Source organism: Oryzias latipes, chromosome 18, assembly GCF_002234675.1.
Source record: "Oryzias latipes chromosome 18, ASM223467v1".
NCBI classification, from domain to species: domain Eukaryota; kingdom Metazoa; phylum Chordata; class Actinopteri; order Beloniformes; family Adrianichthyidae; genus Oryzias; species Oryzias latipes.
Genome location: NC_019876.2, coordinates 15,002,822 through 15,027,094, shown reverse-complemented (window position 1 = coordinate 15,027,094; position 24,273 = coordinate 15,002,822). Strand labels below are relative to the sequence as shown.

General features: G+C 39.8%; 1 protein-coding gene across 2 annotated transcripts; it reads right to left on the bottom strand.

Annotated features, from left to right (window-relative positions):
• Nucleotides 1-833: 833 nt before the first annotated feature.
• On the bottom strand, nt 834-23,353 carry LOC101164256 (active breakpoint cluster region-related protein). Of its 2 annotated transcripts, none has more exons than XM_011487528.3 (22): nt 22,884-23,353; nt 22,676-22,782; nt 21,455-21,556; nt 18,245-18,466; nt 16,465-16,572; nt 16,334-16,388; nt 16,202-16,254; nt 15,979-16,116; nt 15,736-15,857; nt 15,498-15,654; nt 15,297-15,416; nt 14,634-14,709; nt 12,708-12,803; nt 12,551-12,625; nt 12,378-12,475; nt 12,134-12,235; nt 7,892-8,055; nt 7,538-7,677; nt 6,396-6,530; nt 2,932-3,037; nt 2,681-2,816; nt 834-1,016 (listed from the first exon to the last, which is right to left on the bottom strand). In XM_011487528.3, the coding sequence occupies exons 1-22, from the start codon at nt 22,933-22,935 to the stop codon at nt 912-914; spliced, it is 2,469 nt and encodes an 822-aa protein (XP_011485830.1). In that variant the 5' UTR covers nt 22,936-23,353; the 3' UTR covers nt 834-911. The 2 variants fall into 2 exon arrangements, with proteins under 2 accessions (XP_011485830.1, XP_011485831.1); XM_011487529.3 differs by having other exon boundaries at nt 22,676-22,779.
• Nucleotides 23,354-24,273: the final 920 nt, after the last annotated feature.

The window sequence follows — 24,273 nt, the reverse complement described above, 5'->3', positions numbered from 1 at the left end:
TCACCTGTCATTATGGGAAGATAAGAGAAAAAATAAATTCAATTATTATATTTAATCAGTAATTTGTGCTTTGCAGTCATTTTCCATTTAAATGTACCATTTTTGGGTGTTTTTTCTTTTCAAAATCGCTGAATTTCCGCATTTGCCGTTCAGATACTAAGTGACGTGCGATGAGGCACCAGCACGCTGAGCCTCACCTTGGATTGTGCAATACCTATGCACTCAGACGGTACTGCTGTCTCTCTGTATGTCGGTTCAATCACTTGTACTATATGAGCTGAGTTTACATAATTTAGCAGATGTATATGATGTACAGTGTTTGTTTTTATAAATAACTGTATGTAAGGGACGTGTTTCTTGTGCTGAGCGCTAAACGCCGGCAAAAAGGCCGCTGGGTGAGGCCAGCAGTTCTCGTGCCTCATGTTAGGGGGCGCTGGTGAGCCCTGAGATTATGACGCTAAAAAACAAAAGAATAAGTGATAGCAAGCGGCAAGTCATTTTCTTCAGAAGGAGCGGCGTATGGACTTTACAAGTAAAGGTAAGATGATAATAAGGTTTGTGCTTTTTTCTGCTGCAGTTTGTATATGAAAAAAACATGTTGAAATGATATTTTAAACAAAACACGTTAACTGTTGTCAATTAAATGGTGAATAAGTTACTCAGTATGGTTCATATGTTTGTAAATCTGACTGATGACGTCAGTGCCTCACCAGCCATTAACCTCACCACACGTCACTGTGCCCTACAGTGAAGAAAACACTATTTTTGCCTAATCTTCTATAAATACAAAAACAGCATATTGTTTTGTACAAAAAAAAAAGAGTCAAAAAGCCTTCTACTGTTCTGAATAAATACTTTATTGTCCACACACTGCTTGGATCTCCTGTCCAGCCCCCACGCAGATGGTGGCCTCACATGTGGGTGGTCTCGTCTTCGTCGTCCGCGTCGTCGTGCGGCAGAGACGTCTGGGCCTCGGGGAGGTTGTTGCACTGAAGGTAGCAGAGAACCACCTGGACCTGAGCGCACACAAACACACAGAGCGTGCTCACGCGGGAAGCAGAGGACGCTTCTGGCAACTGTTCTTTCAACTTTTTTTTTATAGAAAACATTTCATTTCTGAGCTGCCTGTTGTGTAAAAAGCAAAGGTGGAACGATTTCTCTGAAACCAAAACCAAGACGTTCCACTTCCTGTTTGAAACAGCCAAAAAGGGAGTAGTTTTCTGGATGCATGAACATTAAAAAAGTAAGTGGTGTGTTCACATTAGCAACATCATCGCAACTGATCTAAAGCAAAGCCTTATCAAAGAGTAGTGTACTAAAAAAAGTGTGCTACAATTATTCTTACTCTACTCAAAAGTGAGGCGGTATACTTGAAGTTTAGTTTTTGAATGCTGCTATATATACATTTAAAATGTTTCAATTTAGTTTAATGAAGTAGTAAGTTAATATACTTCCTACACTACACATACACAGTCTGTAGTATACTTGCTTTACTTATACGGAAGTATACTCAATAAAATAAACTTCAAGTGTACTACTTTTACCAAAGGGGAAATCCAAAGTGGAATAAAGAAAAATCATTGAGCTTTATTATGAAAGGCTGAACAGTGTAAATCTAACACAAAATAAATCCTCACGTATTCATTATTTCTCTTTCATATTTTTTTTTGTTTTGTTTTTATTTAAAGATAAAAGCATTTTGTCATTTCTGTAACAATATCTATTGGTTTGTTTGTTTTTGTCACTGACAAAAACATGCAGAGCTGTTCTGGAAGCAAAATTTAGTTTTTTTATTTTTAAATAAAGTTATCTGATGATGTAGTATAATGACAGCAAATAAAATAAAAATTAAAAAAAGCAGTTTTTTTTTCATTTTAAAAAGTAAGCAGAACTAAAAAGACTTGTTTTTGTCCTATAGGTTTTATCTTAAAGGAATGAAAAACTACAAAAGAGAATTTGGGTCACCATTAAAAAATTAATATGTGTGCATATATGACAATCCATTTTCATAATTTTGCTATATAATTGTATGACTTTTAAAAAAATTACAACTTTATATTGTTAAAATTTCAATTTTTTCTCAATTTTACTGCTTCATTGTGGTTAAACTTTTGACTGTTTTCTCGCAATTTTATGACTTTATTCTGTTAAAATTAAAAAAATGTTCTCATAATTTTACTGCTTTATATTGGTAAAATATTTGAAGTTTTTCACATAATTTTACGACTTTATTCTGGTAAAATGTCAACTTTTATCTCATAATTTTATAACTTTATTATAGTAAGATTTCCTTTCTTTTCTCATAACCTTATCCTTTATTCTGGTCAAATTTAAACATAAGTTTACTACTTTATTCTATCAAATTTGTAACTTTTTTCTCATAAATCTACTACTTTATTCTGTTAAAATTTAAACTTTTTTACTCACAATTTTACTGCTTTATTCTTGTAAAATATTTGACGTTTTTCCCATCATTTTACAACCTTATTCTGGTAAAATATTCAACTTTTTTCCTAATATTTTTACTGGTTTATTCTGGTAAAATGTAAGCAGAACTACACGACTTTATTCTTGTAAAGGTGTAACTGTTATCTCATAATTTCATGCTATTTGCTTGTTTTATTTTTTGTTAACTGCTGTACCGTAAAGAACAGACTGGGTTTGGTGTGTTTTGGCTGACCTGGACGACCACCTCGTGGGAAATGTCCAGAGAGGCCCCGTTCAGTCCAGCCACTGGGGGGCGTAACAGACTTGGACCAAAAACTGTAGCCAAGTTCATCAAAGTCATTTTGTTGAAGTCTTGCATTTCTGCAACTCTGAGAAAAAAAAAGTGTTAAAAAAGATCAAGCAAGAGCTGTAGAGGAGTGGAACCAGTAACCACCATGACACTTGTTAACCAAACTAGTCAATGAAAGAAGAAGCGCAACAAACCGTTGCAAGTGATGCATGAGGTACAGGAAGGTGTGCTGGTTGGCGTGGGGACAGGACCGCAGCAGCGACAGCATGGAGGCCTGCCGAGAGTTCTCATCCTGGATCTCTTATGAAGGATCCACAAACACAAGGTGTCAAACTCTACATATACACAACTCAAACAGACAATTTGTGTTGCAGTCAGTGAAGCTTCACTGTTTCAGAAATACGTTTGGATCATTTCTGTTTTTCCAACTTTACCTTCAAGGACAAATCAGAGGTGAGAACCCAATAGGTTCTCTATGCTTTAAATTGGCTCTATGCTCTATTGGCTCTATGCTCTAATTTGTCTCTTTTCACCAAAAACCCACTTTTACTATCTGCAAGGCTGGATTCAGATGTCTAGAAACGTTTAAGTGAAGACAACGAGTGCCAGAACTTTCCCTTTTGTTCAAATGTGATCTCACCAACAATGACAAGGTTTTAGCCCAGAGAGGATTCTGCATCCCTTAACACTTCTAGAGTCCTTCAGGTCGATTTCTCACTGATCACAACCCAAAAGGAGCCACAAAAGTCTGACTTCAACCTTTAGAAAAATGAGACACTGATTTGTGTTATTGTAACTTTTAGAATACCTTTAAATGAACTACTCTTTTTGGTATAAATAACACGTGAATTTAAAGACAAAATATCCTTTTTTTATTTGAATTTTAAAAAGTTTACAGCTTTTGAAAGAGTTTTAGATGACTCCCTTTCAAAATTTTGATTTGATTTTGATTGTGTATATATAGACACGATCAAAATGTTTTAGCACAACTTGTGAGTTGTTTTGGGCTTAAGTTAGTTTACTCTTTTAAGATTACTACGTACTTACATTTTAAAATACAAATATTTTATTTGTTTTAAACCGCCACATGGAGGGGTCGAAGAGCCACATGTGGCCGCAGAGCTGCAGGTTGTAGACCTGCTGCTGCTGTTTCTACGGAGCCCGTGTCCTGACATTAAAAAACTAAAATTAATCTCAGTCCCACAAATTAATATCTTGTTCGCACGAAATAATATTCAGTTCCCACAAGATATTATTCCGTTCCCTCGGAATACTATTTCATTCCCACATAGTTAGCATGTAGCCGACTAGCCTTCAATTGTAAAGCGACTGCTAAAGAGTATGTTAATAAAAGACAAGTCCTGAATATTATTATTCCTATTCGACCCTAAACTACAATATCAGCTGGCTGTCTGTCTACCGGCCAGTCAGCTACCCGAATGCCGGCATGACAAGCAAAAGAGCTCCGCGGCGGAACTAGTAGGAGCTATGTCCGGGAAATTGTGTGGCAAAGCAGCAACCCTAGGTATCATAAATCTTATGATGTTTTTCTTATATTCATTGAGACAATAATAAATTGATCATTCTTGTTTTTCTTTTTCCTTTCTTGCACGACTGCGGGTCACAGAGACACGGAAGTTACTGCTGAAAGTGGTTTTTGCGGCCGGACGGAGAGCATATCCGGGTTTTTTGAATGACTTATGACGTGAATAATTTTTCTGTTCGCACAAATTCATTATTTCGAGGGAACGAAATAGTGTTTCGAGGGAACAGAATATTATCTTGTGGGAACGGAATATTATGTTGTGCGAACAAGATATTGATTTGTGGGAAGAAGATATTAATCTGTGGGAACGAGATATATTTTAGTTTTTTAATGTCTGGACACGGGCTCCGTAGTTGTCTGCTGCTTGTGGAGGAGCAGCCACGTCCTAAGGGGAGCGCAGGTGTGTCTATCAGTTAAAGGCTTGTAGAGCCACCTTCGTCTTGAAAATGGAACGTACCATTGTGCTTGTGGGAAAAAGTATTGTGAACTATTTGTGAGGTTAGAAGCCGGACTCATGACGTGCTGTCGTACGGTGTCCTTCACGCCACACACTAGTTGTTGGTAAGATTTCTCCTAACTGATCACGAGCAAATGCTGCATGATGTGAAGGTGAAATGTAAGTGCACATAGGACACCTGAAGGATGTCCACACAAGCGACACTCTGTCTAATTTCTTCATTTATAACAATCACTTATCAATTGAACAGCACCTGCGGGCCGCTTGCACACTGTGATGAAAAAAGGAAAGATCTGCGTCTCACCTACTTCACTCTTAATTGCGCTTTTGTGTTGTTTAAGTGTTCAGTGCGACTTGTCGCCTGGAGCATGCCCATAGAAAAAATGGACATTCACTATAGGCTAGTCACTATAGTCAACTCCACAGACCAACAAGTTATATGTTAAAGGTGTTTCCAAACCTTTTTAGACCTTTTGACAAGGGGTTTATTCAGACATACCTCTGGTATGAAGATTAATAACCCCTATTGTTAAAGTAAAATATGTCCAACACAAGAGGCTGTCAGCTCTCATCTGTCTGCCCAGCTGTTGGACAGGACAAGTTAAAAAAATAAAAAATAAAAAATAAAAAAAATAAAGGTCTTTCCAAACGTTTTTAGACCTTTTGACAGGTGTGTATGCGGCAAATCTGTCCTGATAAATCTTTTTCGTGGCCCATGGTGCACGTAAGTCCCAAAAAAAAAAATCTATTTCTGGTTGTTTGGCTCTGAGGTCAATAAAACCTTGTTTTCATTGAGAGGTCCGGTCCGGTATTTTGAGTGTTGCCATTATAAAATGGACCCATTAAGCCGTAGCAAACCGTACCGCTTTTGGGCCCCCGTTGATTAGAAAAATGGCTACGAAGTACCAAAAGCAAAGCGGGAAAACAATGAGCTGTTGGATGATCTCCTTGTTTGAACTTAGCTTTTGCTGTAGTTGCACTACTATGATGCAATCGGTCTAAACCGCACCGGACCAGACCGCTCAGTGGAAATAAGGCTTTAGAAGAGTCCCGTCAGTGCTGACCCCCATTCCTTATAGTACACTAAAGAGGCATTGATATTGGGCTGAGGTCAATTTACACTCCTCTCTAGCTCTCCTTGTGGAATACCACTATTGGATTGGATTAGAACAGGGCTCTCAGAATCCAGGCGTTGAGGGCCGGTGTCCAGCATGTTTTCCATCCAACCTGTCATTGAAGCTCCTTATTGGCTGAACACACTTGATCCAGCTAATTAACAGCATTTCGGGCAAGATATTTGGAAAAGCAGCAGGAGGCAGGCCCTCGAGGCCTGGTTTTGGACACTCCTGGGCTAGACTGATTAGAATTAGAATAGTTCAGTTTGCTTTTACCCTTCACTGTCTAAAATGGACCCGACCGCTTGGAAACATCTGCTTGTTTGAGCATGATTTAGATCTGACCATCATATAGATTTTCTTCCAAAAATTATCCAACTTTGAAATATGTTTTCTCCCTAAAATCCGCACCTCTCCCACCCACTCTGACTGGCTCCCGCTCTTTCATCTTTTTGATCCGTATGTGGTTCATTCGTTTAGGCGGTTCGTTTCACTGCTCCTGTGTGTGGACTGTTTTGTGGTGGGTTCTGTTGTTCTTACTCAGGCTTTCTGCCAGACTCTGAAACAGCTCTGCGGGGATGAGCGGCTCAGGCAGTTCTCTGAGGTACAACTTGAGGACCCCGGAGACGGAGTTCACTTCTGCATTTCTCAGTCTGCTAACGGCTTCCCGCAGATCTGCCCACAACCAACAGGGAAGTCGATTTTATTCAAAACCGACAAAAAAGACAATCTTTAAAATGTCAGCAAACAACAAGTCAATCGAAATTACTAGATGATTTACAAAAACAAAATGTAAAGACCCATTCTGATTTTGTGTTTGTATGTTCTTGTGGCCTTTTTCTGATGATCATTGTGAATCAGGAGCAGACAAAAAAATGCTGTTTGAAAAAAATTGTGTTTGTGACGTAAACAATGCACTGGGCGCGCCACAAGCTCACGACAAGACGACTAAATCCATGTACATCTTTGTTTTCCTCGTCCGGGCTGGTATCTTACTCAAAACTGTACGGCTGGATGCTTCCAACGTTGCTAGCGATTTTTGTTGCACCGGTAGCTTGGGGGTGTAAGGGAGAGGGAAGCAGAAAGGAAGGAAGGAGAGCGTGTAAACAGAGAGCTCTCAACGATGGGGAGGGAAAGGGGGGCGGGTTTGCTTCACGCCAACAGTCCCGCCCACAACTCAGAAGTAAATTTGTAATGAACTCCTGCCGCTCTGCAGAAACTATGTCCTAGAAAACGACACTTTGATTGTTGATTTTGGCCAAAAATAATTAAAACTGGGAACGCTTTAAAAATAGATCAAAGGATGATCGGGGTGGGAATTTAAAAGACGTGGGAAGCTCCCCAGATCTCCACCCCTTTTCAAGGCCGTCACACAGCCACTACATACATTTTGCGCATTTTCCACGTATGAATTTTTGTTTTTTTTGTGATACATGTGTGATATACAGTATGTATGTAATTTATACGTTTTTACGCTAAGTTGCATCATTGACGCACACATTTTGGCCACGATTTGCATTTTACGCTGATTTACGTGTTATTCTGTGGTTTTAACTTGGTTCATTCATGGGAAAGTTTCACTTTTTCTCTGTATATTCACACATCACCAATTTCCATATGTGCAATATGTACCAATTTGTCTGTGGGACACGGTCTCTAGATGACAGTGCGTGTTTCCTTACTGCTGTTGAAAGCTGCTTTGAGAAAGTTGACATCACTGCTGGTTCCCGAGATTCTGTAGATTCCCACCTCTTGCATGCCTCTCCTCTCCACTTCCTCCACGCAGCATCGCACCACATGAGGAACAAGCACTCCCTCCTGTCTGACAGAGGATCCAACCCGTTCAAAATACTCTCTCCACCCATTTGATCAAACAGTTTCCGATTTTCTCTGCTTCCTGTCACACCACTCTTCTGACCCCGGTTTTTAAAAAAAAAACCTTATAAACATCTTTTGGTTTCAGGGGTTTGGGGCTTTTCAGAAGAAAAATGCATGTTTTTTGAAGAATGTGAAAGAAAAACATGCTGGGGACTCACTGTGCGACTTTTTCAATGGGTACACCGAAAAGGGGCAGCTGTTGGACAGAGGAGCTGGGCGGTTCCAGCGGGTGGGGATTGTACTTCAAGGAAATGGTCAAATCCACCTGACCCAGTCGCAGCGTCTGCCTCCTCCATCGCTCGCTCAGGGTTTTAGACTCCAACTGATGTGGGAAAAAGGGGTCACAACCTGTTTGCATAATGCATATATTACATAACACATACTGTATATGGGAACTGGACAAAGTGACCCCTCCCCCCTGGCATTCCAAACAGAAAGTACCCACTGGTACCAGGAAGCCAAACTCCCATAGACTTTTATTGATAAATAAGCAGTTATTACTCATTATATTTGTAAGAAAAGCCATTCTTGCTATGATACTTTTTTTAAATATGGCCTTGGTAATCCTAATTTCTATTTCATTATATTTGTCTCTGGTGTGTAAATTAATCAAGATGTAAACTGACCAATCAGATGCCTCAATAACAGGATGGGGTCTCACGTTAAACGTTCATTGACAGATTCTCCTGCTTTCAAGTGGTAGGGGTGTGGCTTTCCAACAAGCTCACTCCTGACTGGCAAGAGTGGTTGCCATACAAACATTGACTTAGACTGTTCTAGACAAATCACTGCTTACGGATGACATCAGTCAAAACGGCGAATGAAAGTAATACCTTGGTCACAAGCAACCGTACAAGGGTTGACCCGCTATGACAATGGAACCTACGATTGTGTGGTAAATGTATTCCTGGGGATAATGTAAAGGCTGTGTCACACAGCCACTACGTACATTTTTCACGTGTGAAATTTTGGTCTTCGGTGATAATTGCGTGACACATAATTCATAGGTGTTTCTTGGATTCGTCATTCATCGATGTCCACAGATGTCCGTCGATGGTTTCAGCCGACGAGTCTTTACGTAAATTTGGTTTTGAGCCGTTCAAATTTTTTTTTCGGTTGAGAATTACGCAGTTTATGCAGTTTTATGTCGTTTATACGTAATAAATTACGTAAATCTTTCACAATTGTTTGTGGTTTTTTTGCTAGATGCCTTTGCAGATCTATAGCTTTTCATGACTATTCCACGTGTGTCTACCACACTTATCACACATTTATGACTGATGTATAACTTTTATATCGTGTATATAGCACACATATCAAGATCAAATGACCTAATTGACGCACAAATCACTAATGAATTGCATATTAACAGCCCAATAATCACGCACAGTTCATGCTCCATGTTGATCTACGTGTTTGTGGTGTGGTTTATTCGTGATACATATGTGCAAATTTCACGTAAAGACCACAACTTTTCTCACTTTTTTCTACCTATATTCATGTATGACCAATTTCTATCTGGGCAAAATGCATAAATTGTATGTAGTGGCTGTGTGACGCTGACTTTAGTTACACACAATGGTGATGTACAGGTGATATAGGGGTACAGTTCCCGTACATCACACTCTGGTCATTAGTAAGGTGCGCGTACTGGCTCCTTACGGAATCCTGCACCCACAGGGTATGACGCCCACACAGACTACACTCCACAGCCAGGCTGTGTGCAAGGGACAAACAAATAAACGCACCGCTATCGTTAGCCACACTAACAGGCTCATTGTGCAATGCATAAACTTCGGGGGTTTGAAAAACAATCAAACATTTGCACGACACACCTGCGTCTCACCTACTTCCCGCTTACCGGTACTCACCCTTGCGTGTTGTATAAGTGTTCACTACGACTTGTCGTGTACAGCATGCCCAAAGATATAAAATGCATGACTATTTTTGCTCTACAGGATCATTGAGTGGTCCACAACTTTGATCATTCTTGCAGCCCACCTGTGTGTTCTGTGCAGATTTGCCCATTTTTCGCCCGGAGACCACACATAGGCACAATCCATTTTCTATGGGTGACATCCCACTCACTCGGTCCAGTTCTCATATACAGTCAATGGTGTAATCCCTCATGTGCTTTTGATAATCAAATCATTGGATCTCAGAGTAAGCACTTTTTCCCCATTTATTCTGAGTTTCATCTCATGAAAACTTTATAGCTGTTGTTCTCAGTGCAGCACATTTGGACCACGCCGCTCTGCCTTGATCACGCTTTCAAATAAGCATTTTATAGAAAGTGTTATTAACGTTTTACAGCGGCTCCGTCGCGTCATTTCTAATTTAACTGCAAATGTCAGGGTTGATTCATAACTAAACCAGAGCACTCGTGGCTTCGGCTTTTTTTTTGTTTTGTTTGCAGCTTATATACAGAGCTGCTTGTTGTTCGTGGTAAACCATCTGAAAGCTCACGTTTCAGTCCCTACAAAGTGCACCAATTTTTGAGGATTTTGTTGCTTGTTTGAAGTGAAATTTTTCAATGACTTTTTCTTTGTGTTGGATGACAATTTGCATTTCTTTTTATGAACTGAGTATGAGCCCTATTTACTGCATGCTTCAATGCAAATCCTATGCAGAGCTGCATCCCATTTGCAAACCTGGAGAGATTTTAGCGTGAGATTGAACAGTGGCGTGCAAAGGTCCGTTTGATGAGCCCTTTTGCTGCTGTGGTTAAATGTGACAGGTGACAGCTTAAACAAGTACCTAGTAACACAATAGGGAAATGGTCTAAACAAGAGCCCTGGCACTCCGAAAGTATCACATCTTCAACCTAGCAGGGCCTTTGGTTCTCTTTTCACAAGCTATTTATAGAGGTTTAAGGTGGAACTTCCTCAAAAAAAAGTCCCCATTTTGGCTTAAACAACCATTGGAGAAGTTTTCTCTCCCCATAAACCCTACTGTGTTCTCTTCATAAAATTGCTGAGGGAGTTTTGAATTTGCAATCTTCTTTAGGTTTTTCTGTCAAACAATCGGGACCGCTTTCGGGTATGGCTGCTTGTCAGAAAGGATTCAGTTACAGTTACTGTCAATTGTTTTCTGTTAATCCTCTGGAGACTTTTTTCAGTTGAGAGCGCGGCTCACTGTATAAAACGTTTGGTATTACTGTCATACAAAAAGTGAAATATAGCTTTGATTGGATTTACTCATGTTAGTACTCAGTAGGACCCTTTGCACTCAGAAGTGCTTCTATTCTTCATTGCGTGAAGTATTGGCAGCATTCCTGGGGGGTTTTGGTCCAAATGTATTTGTTTACATCCTGCAGTTGTGCCAGATTTGATGTTTTTCTGGTGATTGTGGATCCCATTGAAATATAACAAGCACATACCCTCTGGAAACCGGTTTGTACTGGATGATATGGTGTGGAAGTGTCCATTAGAACATGGTTTCACTGTACATACAGGGAGTCAGTAACAGCATAAGGTAGAGTGTGATGTTTATATTTTGTTCAATTGGAACCAAATAGCCAACAAATTATATTATGATTATATGTCTCCCATACCACTATACTACCTCCACCAGCCTAAACTGTTAATTTAAGACCAGAAAGATAGATAGATCCAGGCGTTTTTAAGATCTACAGTATAATTTGCAGCTAAATCACAAACTCATCAGACTTCTGCTGTCTGCTTTTATTGAAGCTTTTTCATTTGAGTCTGTTTTTTACAAGTCTGGACTTTGTAAATCTGCATTTTGTTGGCAAGTATTTTATGAGTCTGGATTTTGTTAGGATGGGTGTTTTGGATGGGTGCAGTGGTAGGGCGGTTGTCGTAAGGCTGTGGGTTCGATGCCCGCCTTGCACGCCCATGTGTCAAAGTGTCCTTGGGCAAGACACTGAACCCCACCTTGCCTCTGGTGGAAGGTTGCCGCCAGTGTTTAAGGGCGCTTTGGGCCTTCGAGGAAGGTAGAAAAGCGCTATATAAGTATGCGCCATTTACGATATGATTTTGTAGTGTTTGATTTTTGGTTGCATGGTTTTTGTAAAACCAAATTTTGGCTTTTGTGGTATTTTAGTCTGGATTTTGTACGTTTTTTCGTCACTGTTAATCATTTAAAATTCTCTGTCTATTTCCTTCCAACATCCTAGAAGAAACTTCATTCACACAATTGGCACTGACCAGATATTTTGCTTTTTGGACTATCATGGTGAGACTTCATGGGTGAATATCCCACAAAATTGTATTAATTATTGATGCGTCTGCCTTGCACCCACATGTTCATTGTCTGTCTCTCCTTTTGATTGGTTGACTCACTAATTATGTTTGTCAGCAATAGTCAATTATTTCACACCATTAGTCTTATTTCTCAGGATTTTATGAAAAATAACGGTGCTTTAACCGCAGTTTTACCTCGACGGTAGTTTTTCCCAGAACAGTATCATCCTGTTCATTCATCTGACTCACGCACACCAGCCTCATGCTCTGTGCCCCATCCACCTGGAAGGACAACTCCTGTTTGAAATGAAGCAAAGTCACGTCATTAAAGCCCCCATCTCAACACTTCTCATCCGTTTCTATCCTTGGATTTTGTTGAATCCTAGACTCTTCATTGGAAGTGGCCTCTTGGGCAGCGTAAACGCAGCTTAACGCTCACCTGGTCCCAGTGTGGGTTGAGGCTGTGGACTGACGAGTGAGTCTGGGCTTGTCTGTCATAAAACTCAAAGCCGTCCACTTCCACGCATACATACACACCTGAGGTGGAGAAATATGCACAAGATTAGGTCTCTTTAGACAGTCATTTCAGGAGTAGACCTTTAGAGTAGATACCAGCAGGCTGCTGCAGGCCTGAAGCTGAATGAATGGCCACCGTTAAAGTCCCACATAACGAGTCCCTGTCGTGCCCTGAGGACGCACAGAGACAAAGGTTTGACTCCACTGGGAAGAGGAGAGCCCAGAGGAGGACAGACAGAGATGAAGGTTGTACCGCTTTTCAAGCTGTGGAACGGGGGCAGCTGGGTCATTCTCAGTTTGACACAGGCGCCGGTGAGAGTGAGGAGGTCTGGAGGGACGGTTTCGATGGCTGATGAACAACATGAAGCACCAACATGAATCCTCTGATCGAAAAGATGGTTTCATGGTTCAGTCATCAAAGTTGCTGCACACTGAAGAGCTGACATTGGCTTGTATGATTAAAAAAAAAACTGTTGCTAAGGCATCAAACGTAAACATAACTGATCTTTTTTTAGCTTACGCAGAAAGCACACCAAAAGTATTTACAGTTGCATCAACAGTCAACACACATTCATTTCAGCTCAGCGCTCTGTGTGTGCTTAAATAAGACATGCGTGGCGGTTTCTATCTTTGGTCAATCATATCATTTTGCTGTTTGAGAGCTCGTTTTGATAAAAAAATAAAGAAATAAGCAAACCGGTGCTGTTTTTAACTCCCTCTCCAGTCATCTCTTGAACTGTCTTAAAAGTGTTTTTTTAATTATGATTATGTCAGTTTTTGCCAAAATCCAAAATCTGTGAAATTCTTAAGGATATAGTTTCTGTAGAGCAGCAGGAGTTCATTCGAAATTCACCTCTGAGTTGTGGGCTGAGAGCTCTCTGTTTACATGCTCTCCCACGAGCTTACAGCACACCCATTGTATTTTCTCAGCACAAACACGGTCTTTAACCCACTGCATTTTTTCATCTGTTCCTGATTCACAACAATTACAAATGTAATTTTAAGCCAAATTTTCTATATACAGTATATTCTAGATACATTATTAAGACTCAGTTGCAGGTTTGAATGATTAGAAAAAAGAAAATGTTTCATGTTTTTAATCATGATGGGTTTACTTTCCTGCAAAAGTTTATTTTTTTTATTTCTGTTCTTTTTTATTTATTTCTGGGGGTAATAAATAAAAAAAACATATTTTACAAAAGTCAGAACACGATTTTATATAATTTATAAGGAATATCAAATAAACCAGTATATCAACAAAGAGCTCATTTACTCATTCGTCATCATCATCTAGTTCTCTATTTACATTTTTAAAAAAATTACAATTTTGAAAGTTTTTTTTCTCTCCAATTTTATTTTCCTAATATTCCTCCTGGTATTTTTGAATGAATTTCTTTTTTGTTAAAAGCAAGTCAGGTATTTAAGGTGATTCCAAACCAAAAACATCGATTTTTTTAGATGCAGCAAGAAAATAAAAAGATATTTGCACCTTTTTTTTGGTAATAATGCATATATTTTTTCTCTTTCTCACTTCCGTCCTCGCTCCTAGCACGGTTGTTGTAAACCCAAATGTTGGCTTTCGTGGTCTTCTGGTCTTGATTTTGTAAGTAATAATTCTCTGCATAACCTGGGTTATCTAATCATCTAAAACGATCTGTCTATTTCCTTGCAATATCTAAGAAGAAACTTCATTCACACAATTGGCACTGACCAGATATGTTGCAGATATTTTCCTTTTTGGACCATCATTGTGATATTTCATGGGTGAGTATCCCACAAAATAGTAGCATTCATAGATGTGTCTGCTTTGCACCCACAACCATGTCATGTTCAGTGTCTGTCTCTCCTTTTGTTGACTCACTAATTGTGTTTGTCAGCAATAGTCAATTATTTTACACCATTAGTCTCATTTTCATTAATTTATGAAAAATAATGGTGCTTTAACGACGCTGTCCTCTCTTCCTTTCTCGCCCCCAGCATTGACATTACAATTGACCACCAATTAAGGAGCCATAACTTAAAAATAAACATAGTTGCACGAGGCCTCTCACCAAGAAGATCAGTCAAAGGCTCAAATCTCTACACTGATTATGTTTAAGAAAACAAAATCACTTAATTTATTTTTCTTCATGAAAACACAGACTGGAGCAGAGCAGAGGCATACATTTGGAAGACTTACTTCCTGAGGTTAGTTTGTAGATGTTCTCTCTCCATTCTTCCAGCTCATACAGTGACGAAAAGAGGAGAGTGTGACTCTACAGGGAGACAAAACAAACTTTTCAGGACTTTGGACTTAAATCGCTAAAGAACAGCAACATGAAACTGAAAGCGTGAATGATCCGTGTACAGGCACACCACACATGATGCATGTTCAAGAACGTGCTAAATGCTGTATTTTTAGCCCATGATGTTCACACTGGACTAGCAGAGAGGGGCTTCTTCTTTTTTTCCTACTGTTTACCTGCGCTGGTTGGCCACCGACAGTTGGAAGAGGCTTGGTGAGAAATGTCAAAGTGGTGCAAATCTTGCAGATGTTGCTCCAGGCTTTTACTCTATGATTCCATCCGGGTACGAACCACAGTTATTAATTTCTCCTCTGTAGTCAATTTTTAAATGGTTGAGACCAAATAAAACGTAACAACCAGATCTGAACCCCTGATTGGTGATAGTTTGACCTGAATTGACTTTCAACGCACGCATGGTTTGGATAGACCAAAAACGGTCGTAGAAACTTGCTACATGTAAGCGCATTTTTAGACTTTTCGTTGGAAGTGGTCACTTGATTGGTTGGTTGGTTGCTGAGGGCGGCGTGAACATAGTTTTAGGTGCTGCAGATCGGTACCTTGCCACTTGAGCTGAACAGCTCCAATCTGTACAGAGGAGAGTATGTGAATAGCATGAGCTCCAATTCTTCCATTTTCTTCTTGTTGCGAGCCGTGAAAACCAGCCCCCTGGAAGCTCTCTGCACACACAAACCGTTGTAGTTACCTTTTTGATTGAAATGTTTGAAAAGACTGCTTCTCTGTGCTTGTGGAACACTCACTGAATGCTGTTTCAGCTGCTGCCGTAGGAGGTGCATCTTGGTTCTGATGCTGTGTAAGCGGACGTTCACGTCGGGCGCTCGCTCCTGCTCCGCGGCCCAACAGAGTTTGAGGCCAGCGAGGGGCAGGTACCACGAGAACCTGTACTGGTCCTGCTTCCTAAAAGAAACCTACACTTGAAGAGTTGATCAGAATCAAAGCAGATTTTGGACCGTATCTGATTGAGATCCAAAAGCATACCCTCTGGTTGCGTGTTTGAATCTGGTGCACAGCAGGAGGTCAGTGTAAAGGAAAAGGTGTCGCACGCTGCGGTGGCCTTCGCTGCCGTCCACCACAAAACCGTCGCGCATCAGTTGACGCCTCTGACAGAACAACCATGCAAACGGCGAACAGTCTTATCAAAGAATTCTAGGCCACCAAAGAAAAACAGAAGCTGCTATGCTTCTTCAAGCGTGTGATGGGTTTAACCAGCCCGGCCCTTACCATGTCGTGACTCAGCATGACGTCCCGTTTGCTTTGTGAACTCTCATTGACGCCAGAGAGGAAGCTGCGAGACAGTCTCAGGGCTTCCTGCAAGGCTGCATAGTCTCGGTGCTCCGCTGGCGTCGTCTTCAGCAGGTCCTATAAAACCACATCAAGCGTTACTCTGCTGCAGGTGTGAATCCAGAAGTATTTCATTACTTAGTAGATGAAGATTCTTCCTTACACCCAGGACTAATGTGGTCTTGGTTACCCTGTCCAAAGGCTTGTAGAGTAGAGCTGTGAGTCACGGAAAACAGTTCTATGAAATATAAGCAGCTAAAACCGTGAAAATGTGCATCTGAAATGCGGTACGTACCTTCAAACGTGTATTTGGTTCGAGCTTTGTCTGTGCCATTGGTAGACATCATGCTCTGGAATGGAAACATGTCAAAGAAGACTCAGATACAACAAAAACTTGTGGTTGCAAAAAGTAAGGCTTTGCAGTACCTCTGCAAGGGTTCGAAAGCGAGGATCTGAGTTTGTGCACTTTCTGACGACTTCCACGGCTTTCTCATAGTTTTCAATGAAGCCCCCATAAAGACAAATGTGGTTAACCTGCAAAAGAGACACAGGAACTTTGACACTTAAGCAACAGTTTGTCTTTTAGGTGTTTTAACAAGTTTTTGTAGCATTTTTATGATGATGTAGGACATATCTTATGAAAACGAAGCACCAAAATTACATTTCTGAGTGTTTCAGAAAAGAAACACACATTTCAAATCCATTCAAACACAAATGCGCTACGGTTGTTTTCCAGACCCTCAAAAAACGACATTCCGACCTTTGGTAATTTAGTAAACTTACAGCGTGTATTTTCTATAAATGTGTGTAACTGGACAAATAATGTGTTGTCACCCAGTGGATTCTTCACAGCTATAGTGAAGCCTGAAATGGGAGGGGTACAGTGACCAGAGATTGTTCCGCCCACTTCAATAGTAAACTGCAATTGTCCAGAACTAAGTAAAATCTGGAACTCCACCAATTGGTCCACCTACCAACCCATTTAACCCCCCTCCCCAGATTTGCACTAATTTGTCCTCTAAAAAATGTTAAGACAACGGATTTGCTTATCAAAGATGCAACGAAAAAAATATAGCATTAAATAACAAAGACATCATTACAGCCAGAATTCAAATTTGGTCCAAAGTCATAATTTTTTGGCAAATCTCTCCTTTTTGCAACCTGCCTCAAGTGGTCGTTGGTGGAACAGCATTATTTGTTACTCCTTGGTTTGAATCAAATTGGGAAACAGAAGGCGGGGCTTGGTTTGTACATACAATATTACGCTACATTCACACTGGGCATTGGAAACATACATTCAAGCATATGCTTCTAATGAAAAGCCTATACAAACGTGCATAAATTGGCATTTTAGGCTTCAACGTTCAAAAGTCTCACATGCACGCGTCACTACGCAACTTCTTAAAATCCATTTTTGGGCTCTAAGTACAAAACACGCAGCAATTGAACCAGAGGAACTTTGACCAATCAGGCACTCAGATTTAGTTGTGATGTATGGGTAGCGCTCTTTTCAAAACACTCAAGTGTCAACTGTTTGAAAATTAATTATGAAGGAGAAATAAGAAATCGCGTTTTGTGCCTGGTTCAAATTTTATGACCAAGTCTTTCACTTATCACAATAAAGCTGTGAAAGAAAAAGCCTGAAGCAAGATTCCTGAGATTTGCACCGCTTTGACATTTTTGCACCAATCCTCTTCCAACTGTGAAGACATGCGCTAGTATCGAATAGCGACAGACCTGGGTAAACACCGTATACATAAAAACCCACAATCAGCGCCTTCTTTTACCACACATGCCCAGTGTCAACGTAGTATTGGAAGCATCCATTCTTCTTCTATGGCCTTCTATGGCCAAAGTATTTTTGTAGTTACTGCCCCCTTTAGTTTGAGGTCGGAATTGTTTCCATTTGAGACTGATTCTCATTTAGATAAAAATGGTTGGAAGCAGGTATATTTTGTTATTTATCTATTAGGGTACTGGGGGAGCGGGGATCGAGCTGCTGACCCTTCGATCATTGGCGGACCTGCTCAATCTCCAGAGCCACTTCCGCCCAAAATATGTTGATTAAAGAAATTAATTTGTTCTACAGAAACTAACAAGTCCCTTGATCACTGAAAATGTCATGTTTTTACAAAGCTAATGTTTATTTATTCATAACTATTCAACAGTACAAACCTGAAACTGGATAAAACAACAGCTTACTTACCAGTTTCAGAAAAAGGTCCCCCACTTCCAACTCAAAGTTTCTCGTCCCTAATTCTTCGGCGAGCTTGTTCTGGCAGTGAGTGTCCACACGGGTCTTCAGATCTGAGTAAAAGCTTCTGTGAACATCTCTGAGCTCAGGTACCTGGTAGAAAACAGTCTGGATCTGTTGGTTTGACAACACTGGCTGAGAGGTTCCAGCTGAGGCCCGCAGAGCCTTCATGGGCTGAAGAGGAAGAGATCAGAAAAAACACCAGGATTAATCTGCTTGAAATGAGAAAAATCTCATTTTTAAAACATGACATGAGAATCGCTGTCAGTAGCTGCGCAAAACCTGATAACTCTCTGACCCGTGTTCACAAATAGATGCCGTGCAGCTTTGCAAATTCTCTCTCATTTAACCAAACATCCTGCAAACCATCACAGCCACAAGTGCTGTACACACTGAACATTACTTTCTTTACCTAACATCCCCACTGTATTTGCTTATGTCAGCATCTCCATTAGTTATCAATAGGACAAAGACTACTTTTTCAAGTAGTACTTTTTTTTTCTGTCTGAAAGAACAGGTGGAAGTAATAGAAAAAACATAAACCAATACCAGTGTTTGTTATGGCAGCACCATTTCCTATTCTGAAGGGGAAATTTCATACTTATTTAAGCGCTGTGCACTTTTCTTCTTCTCGAATTACCGGGAAGGGTTGCGTCAAGATCGAAGGACTCGAGTCAAATTTGAGGTTATCAATGGATGTTGGTTTTAAGTTCCCATCACAGCAATGACTATAGTAGTTTTCTATGATGATAGAGTCAACAAAATGAGCTCAAACGTAAACGTAGAACACTCAATAGCTGTGATTATTACAGATGGATAGCTTAACACTTCAGTTCAACAAACAATTTTGAATGTGAGTCAAAAGCAAAAAAAGCTTGACACTGGCAAAGGAAATTCTGCTGTTTACTTCTGTGTGTTCCTCAAATCTTTAACTTTTGAATTATTTGTAAACAAACAAACAAAAAAGAAGCTTGTATTGACGATTTCTTAATCTTTGTCAATAATGATACTAGTATTAACTGCTCCCCTGTGGCTCTGCCCCTGGATTAACCACAGGTTAATCACTTGCTGTAAAACCAAGTGGGAAGCAGCTTGCTTGTAAGATTTTCCCATTCTTTGTTTTGTCTACAGTCACTGTATCGTCTGCGAAAGGTCTAACACAAATAAAGGACAACAACAGGAAAACCTTTAGAAGCTAACAAATAAAACACCTGCTTCATTTTTCATGCTAACATGTAAATCTCTCTTTAGAATCTACTTTTAAAACGATAATAATATTATCAAATAACAAAATTTAAAGCAATATAAGTTCCAAAACTGTCGAGTTCCCTTTTTTGCTGGCTAAATTAAAGATGGGAAATTATGAGGCCCTAACTACCATTCTGTTTGTTGTTTCGCATGACTTTTTAGCTCACTTTTTAAGGAAGCCACTCTAAAGTTTAAGAGTGTCCCTTTTTCAAACACATAATCCCAAAATAAATAAGAAACGGAGAAACTAATGGTGGAAAAGTCAAGCATCCAATAAATCACAGGGTGATGCAACTCATTTCCACATAAATATATTCATTTATAAAAGCTTAGATTATTTATAACATTTTTTTTAAACCAACAGTTGTACTTTAAGAGGAATAACTTGAGTTTACAGCCAAAAGCCTTAGCTAAGCTAACTAGCGTTTAGTGAGTAGCTGTTTGGCGTTATCGTGAGTTATCGTTTTCTTCTTTATTTGCTAAAAGGCTAGAGAAGATTTTTCTTCTCCACCACCTTCTTTTTCATTTGAGTTTGTTTCTGTAGAAGCACAAGACGAACAGATGTAGTTTATCATGGAGTAGTTATGTAGGGTGTTGGTAAAAGGAGAAGCTTTTGTTATGTTTTTCAACCACCCATCGACCTCTTTATATGGCAAAAACTGAACAATGAAACAATAGTTAGCCATATGTAGACTCTTGGTTTAAAAAATGTTAGAAAAGAAAAGATTGTGAATCGCCATTTCTCTCCTATTTTTTCAAACTTATGTTTGTTTGAACAAATCTACACCTCACTTGCAAAGTATATTTGCTAATCAGACCCCACCATGTCTAATCAAATCTCTAACTTATTTTTTATTATTGTATGGAGTGGACACAATGGAGCTGCAGAAGATCATTGTCAACGGTCTGGTGGGAAAACAGGAAGCTCACTTGCAATTTGAATTTGTCCTCTGAGCTGATAAAAGAGCAAAAGCTGAAACACAAATGTGAACCCTGAATAAAATCAAATAGAAAAAAACAAAAATGCGTGTTCACAAGGAATCCTAAGTGTCCACTTAACAAGAGATGACTTCTGCTATGTTTCGTAAGTGTCTTTAAAAGGAAACTAAATTAAAGTAAGAACGTTTTTGGGAATGTGGACTGTTCAACAAGAAGAGGGAAGTTGCAGAGCAATAAAGGTTTTTTCTACTATTAAAAAGCAGTTTAGATTAGTAGAAAATGTTAACAAGGTCTTAACTCTTAGAAACTAAATGGGAAATGCTTACCAACTCAGTGCCCTTGTGGTAGAGTGTCCACCCTGAGATTGGAAGGTAATGAGTTCAATGCCAGGCCGAGTCATACCAAAGACCCTATCATTGAGACCCATTGCCTCCCTGCTTGACACTCAGCTGTAAGGGGTTAGATTGGGGGGTTAAACCACCAAATTGGTCTAGCGGATGGGTCAATTACCGGGAACAAATTTCACACATCCAGGCGTATGACAACTATGAGGACATTGACTCCGTTAAGTAGGGGTGTAACAAGTCATTTTAACTTCAATTCGTATCATAATTTGTGTCTGACTAACTTGTTCGTAGTCGATGTTGGTTCATTTAAACGATTGATCATTTTTTGCTGCCATCACATGTGTGGTGTCCACTGTGACGGCACTTGGTCGCTGTTGCATTATAATAAAATAAAACTACAGTGCGTCAATCCAAATGGTATTTTCCAACACTGATATAATCAATTTGTTTAATTTGAAAACAATTTCATAATGGTATAGGTTGATTCGATTGAAACTTGTCAGACAGATCGATCCGGTTGGATCATAGCAATGAATTAATCGGTTACGTCAATCAATCGTTACACCCTTTTATAGAGCGATTGAGTATAATAAATGAAATTAATTGAGGATTGCGTGTATATGTTTACCATAAGCAGCGTGTCCAGTTCGGCTAGATAAAGCTCCTCGCTCTCCAGGATTCCTTTGAGGACCACAAGCCTTTTCTCCAACATTTCCTCTGGACTGAACAACTGGATCAGAAAACATGCAGCGAAATCAGTCCATCTCTACTTCAGGCAGTTATTTTCCCACTGAATACTGTTAACAATAGGCCGCAGCCACCAAAAATATTAGATGCTCAGATAAACTAGAAAGCTTATTATGCTAACAGATCTCACTCCCGGCTTTTTCTTTCATGGATTTATTCCGATAGATCAAAGAATTGGTGTCTTATAATTCCAGCAGGACACAAACCACTATTATTACTTTCTGCTTCATGATCAATTTTCAAACGTCTGGCACTTCTGTGAATTAACAAGGAACGCCATCCATACATAACTACCGAATCAGAGTCCCTGAGACTTGCATAGCGACGCATGAGAATTTAAAATGATAAAGCACAAAATGTATGCGCATTTACATAGACATTGAGTTACATACAAACCGGTCGCGTAAACCTGGGTTCAAGCATCCACTTTCAATGAAAAGTCTATTCCAGGGCGCGATCAATGATCGCCCGATTTCTATGCAGAGCTCGCTACTGGACTTAAAAACATGCGTTGACGTGTGGACGCCACAGTTCTCAATACAGAAGCCCAAAACGCAGGTTTACACACGTTTACATAGACTTTTCATTGGAAGCGGTGGGTTAAATCGCAGGGTGAACGTAGCTTTACAGGTATCATTCACAATTCCTTTCCTACTTAATCTTTTTGTTTTTTCCGTGGTTAATAAGGTTTAACTTGTGCAAGAGTAGGCAAAACACAGCTTAAATTTAAATAAGCCAAACCCCTTTTTGGAATTAAGTGATTTAGTCTAGTATACAAAAGAGAAATGAGCTTTTTAAAAAAATACCTCAGCAGAATTCTGACGTAACCTAAAGCCCTCTGAGCTTGTTACACACTGTTGACATTAACTTTAAAGCATTGCTGTTAAAAATGTGCAGTGTTGAAGCAACTGGCTGAGCTGTTTTGGGGTTTTTGCGCGAGCTTTGACCTCGTTAGCTGTGGATCCTTCTCATTTCCCTCCTGGTGTTTGATGGAAATTAAACAACTGAAAGACTGAATTCCCGAAAGAGAAAATTGGGAAGTTTAGAGCTTGTGCTGAGTGATAAGAAACATTTGGGATGTGTTTAAATTGGGGGAACTCACTGGGGTGTCGGGAAGGTCTATGCTCTCAATGTTCATGGTTGAGAGAAAGCTGGAAACCACCTCCTCCTGAAAGACATCCTCCTCTGTGATGTCTGTTTCAGCCTCTGCTGCAACAAAGAACAGCAACAAGCAAACAGATTAGGAAGAACAAAAGGTAAACACACCATCTGCACCTAGAAAAGGTGTTAACCACAGGTTGTCTTCTCACCTGAAACATGTTGGGACTCCAGATAATCCACAGCTTCTCTGTAGACATCCATGACTGAGAAGACTCCACTCCTCTCAGATCAGGCAGAGAACTGGACATGCGGCGTTTGAGAGCGCTCATCAAGCAGACAGAAAATACTTCCTCTTTCCGTTCATGTTTAACACAAAAGAGGAAAATACAGCTTCCTCGTCTAAGTGAAACCTGGTAAAAGTTAATGAGAACTGGCAACTGATGGTTTATCCGCTCCTTCTGTTGCGTAAACTTCCTTTAATGTCAACGTTTTGGACCCCCAGTTAGCTGTCACATCAAAAACTGTAACTCTGTTACAATGCATGCTCCAAACTACCAGTTCATATTACCATATAATAGAATGTCTTCCACCAAAGCTGTAGTATTTCTCAAACCTAATTACAAACAAGAAACATTTATGCAAAAAGAAGACGAGGGACGAAGGGATTGCCATTTCTGGTCCGGATAAACTGAAGTTTTCTGTCTGAAAGTTGTGGAAAAAACAGACATGATGACAGTTGGAAAGCCTGCAGGGCTTGTGTTTCTGCGGAAGTGTCTGAAGAAAGTGATGGAGAAGTTTATGAAAACCTATGCTGCCCTCTGCTGGATTGCTTCCCATAAGACTTATGGAGCTGCTAGAACCATGACTGCAATGCTATTTACAGCTGTTCTTCGGTGATGAAGATCATAAGTTGTACATTTTGGAACATTTTATAGTCTTTGTTTCTAAATTACAGGTGTAGTAGTAACACTATAGTTATTTCCACCACGTTTCCCCTATTTGCTCCTGTGACCTAATTGAATGGGGCCGCATGGTGGAGTAGTGGTTAGCACTCTCACCTCACAGTGAAAAGGCAAGTTTATTTATATACAGTAGCACAGTTCATGTCCAAAGATAATTCAAAGCGCTTTAGATTAAACATTAAAAGAAACAAAATAAAGAGGGATCATTAAAATAAGACTTAAAGAAAGTCCAAAAGAACTGAATTTAAATTAAACATAAAGTGTCAGGAGCCGGAGCCAGGGCGGGTTTGGTGGGTGTTTTCTCACTTCCGGTTTTGGGCTTTTATTTTGTTACTTCCTTTCAGGGCTCATTGTTTCACTAGGTAACTTCACCAGTCATCACCGGCACCTGTCTGCTCACCTGTTTGTCATTCCCATTTGTGTATTTAAACCCTGGTCTGTTTGTTTCTTGTCACTGGGTCGTTTTGTAAGTTCGCTTCAGTCATTTCAAGTACAATTGTGATTAAACCTTGTTTGCTTTTGAAGCTCTTTTCGCTGTCCTGCATTTGTGTCCCGTCTCAACCCTGACATAAAGAGTGCAGATGTAAACTTTTGAACACAAACTACTCAAATGCAGCTGAGAACAGGTGTGTCTTCA

What these genes read in the sequence shown, in the direction of transcription:
- LOC101164256 (XM_011487528.3), bottom strand. Translation starts at nt 22,935, where the DNA reads ATGGATGTCTACAGAGAAGCTGTGGATTATCTGGAGTCCCAACATGTT. An exon ending in TCATGCTGAGTCACGACATG is followed by an intron (nt 15,858 to 15,978) that starts GTAAGGGCCGGG and finishes TTGTTCTGTCAG; the next exon opens with AGGCGTCAACTGATGCGCGA. An exon ending in AGGCCTGCAGCAGCCTGCTG is followed by an intron (nt 12,476 to 12,550) that starts GTATCTACTCTA and finishes TCTCCACCTCAG; the next exon opens with GTGTGTATGTATGCGTGGAA.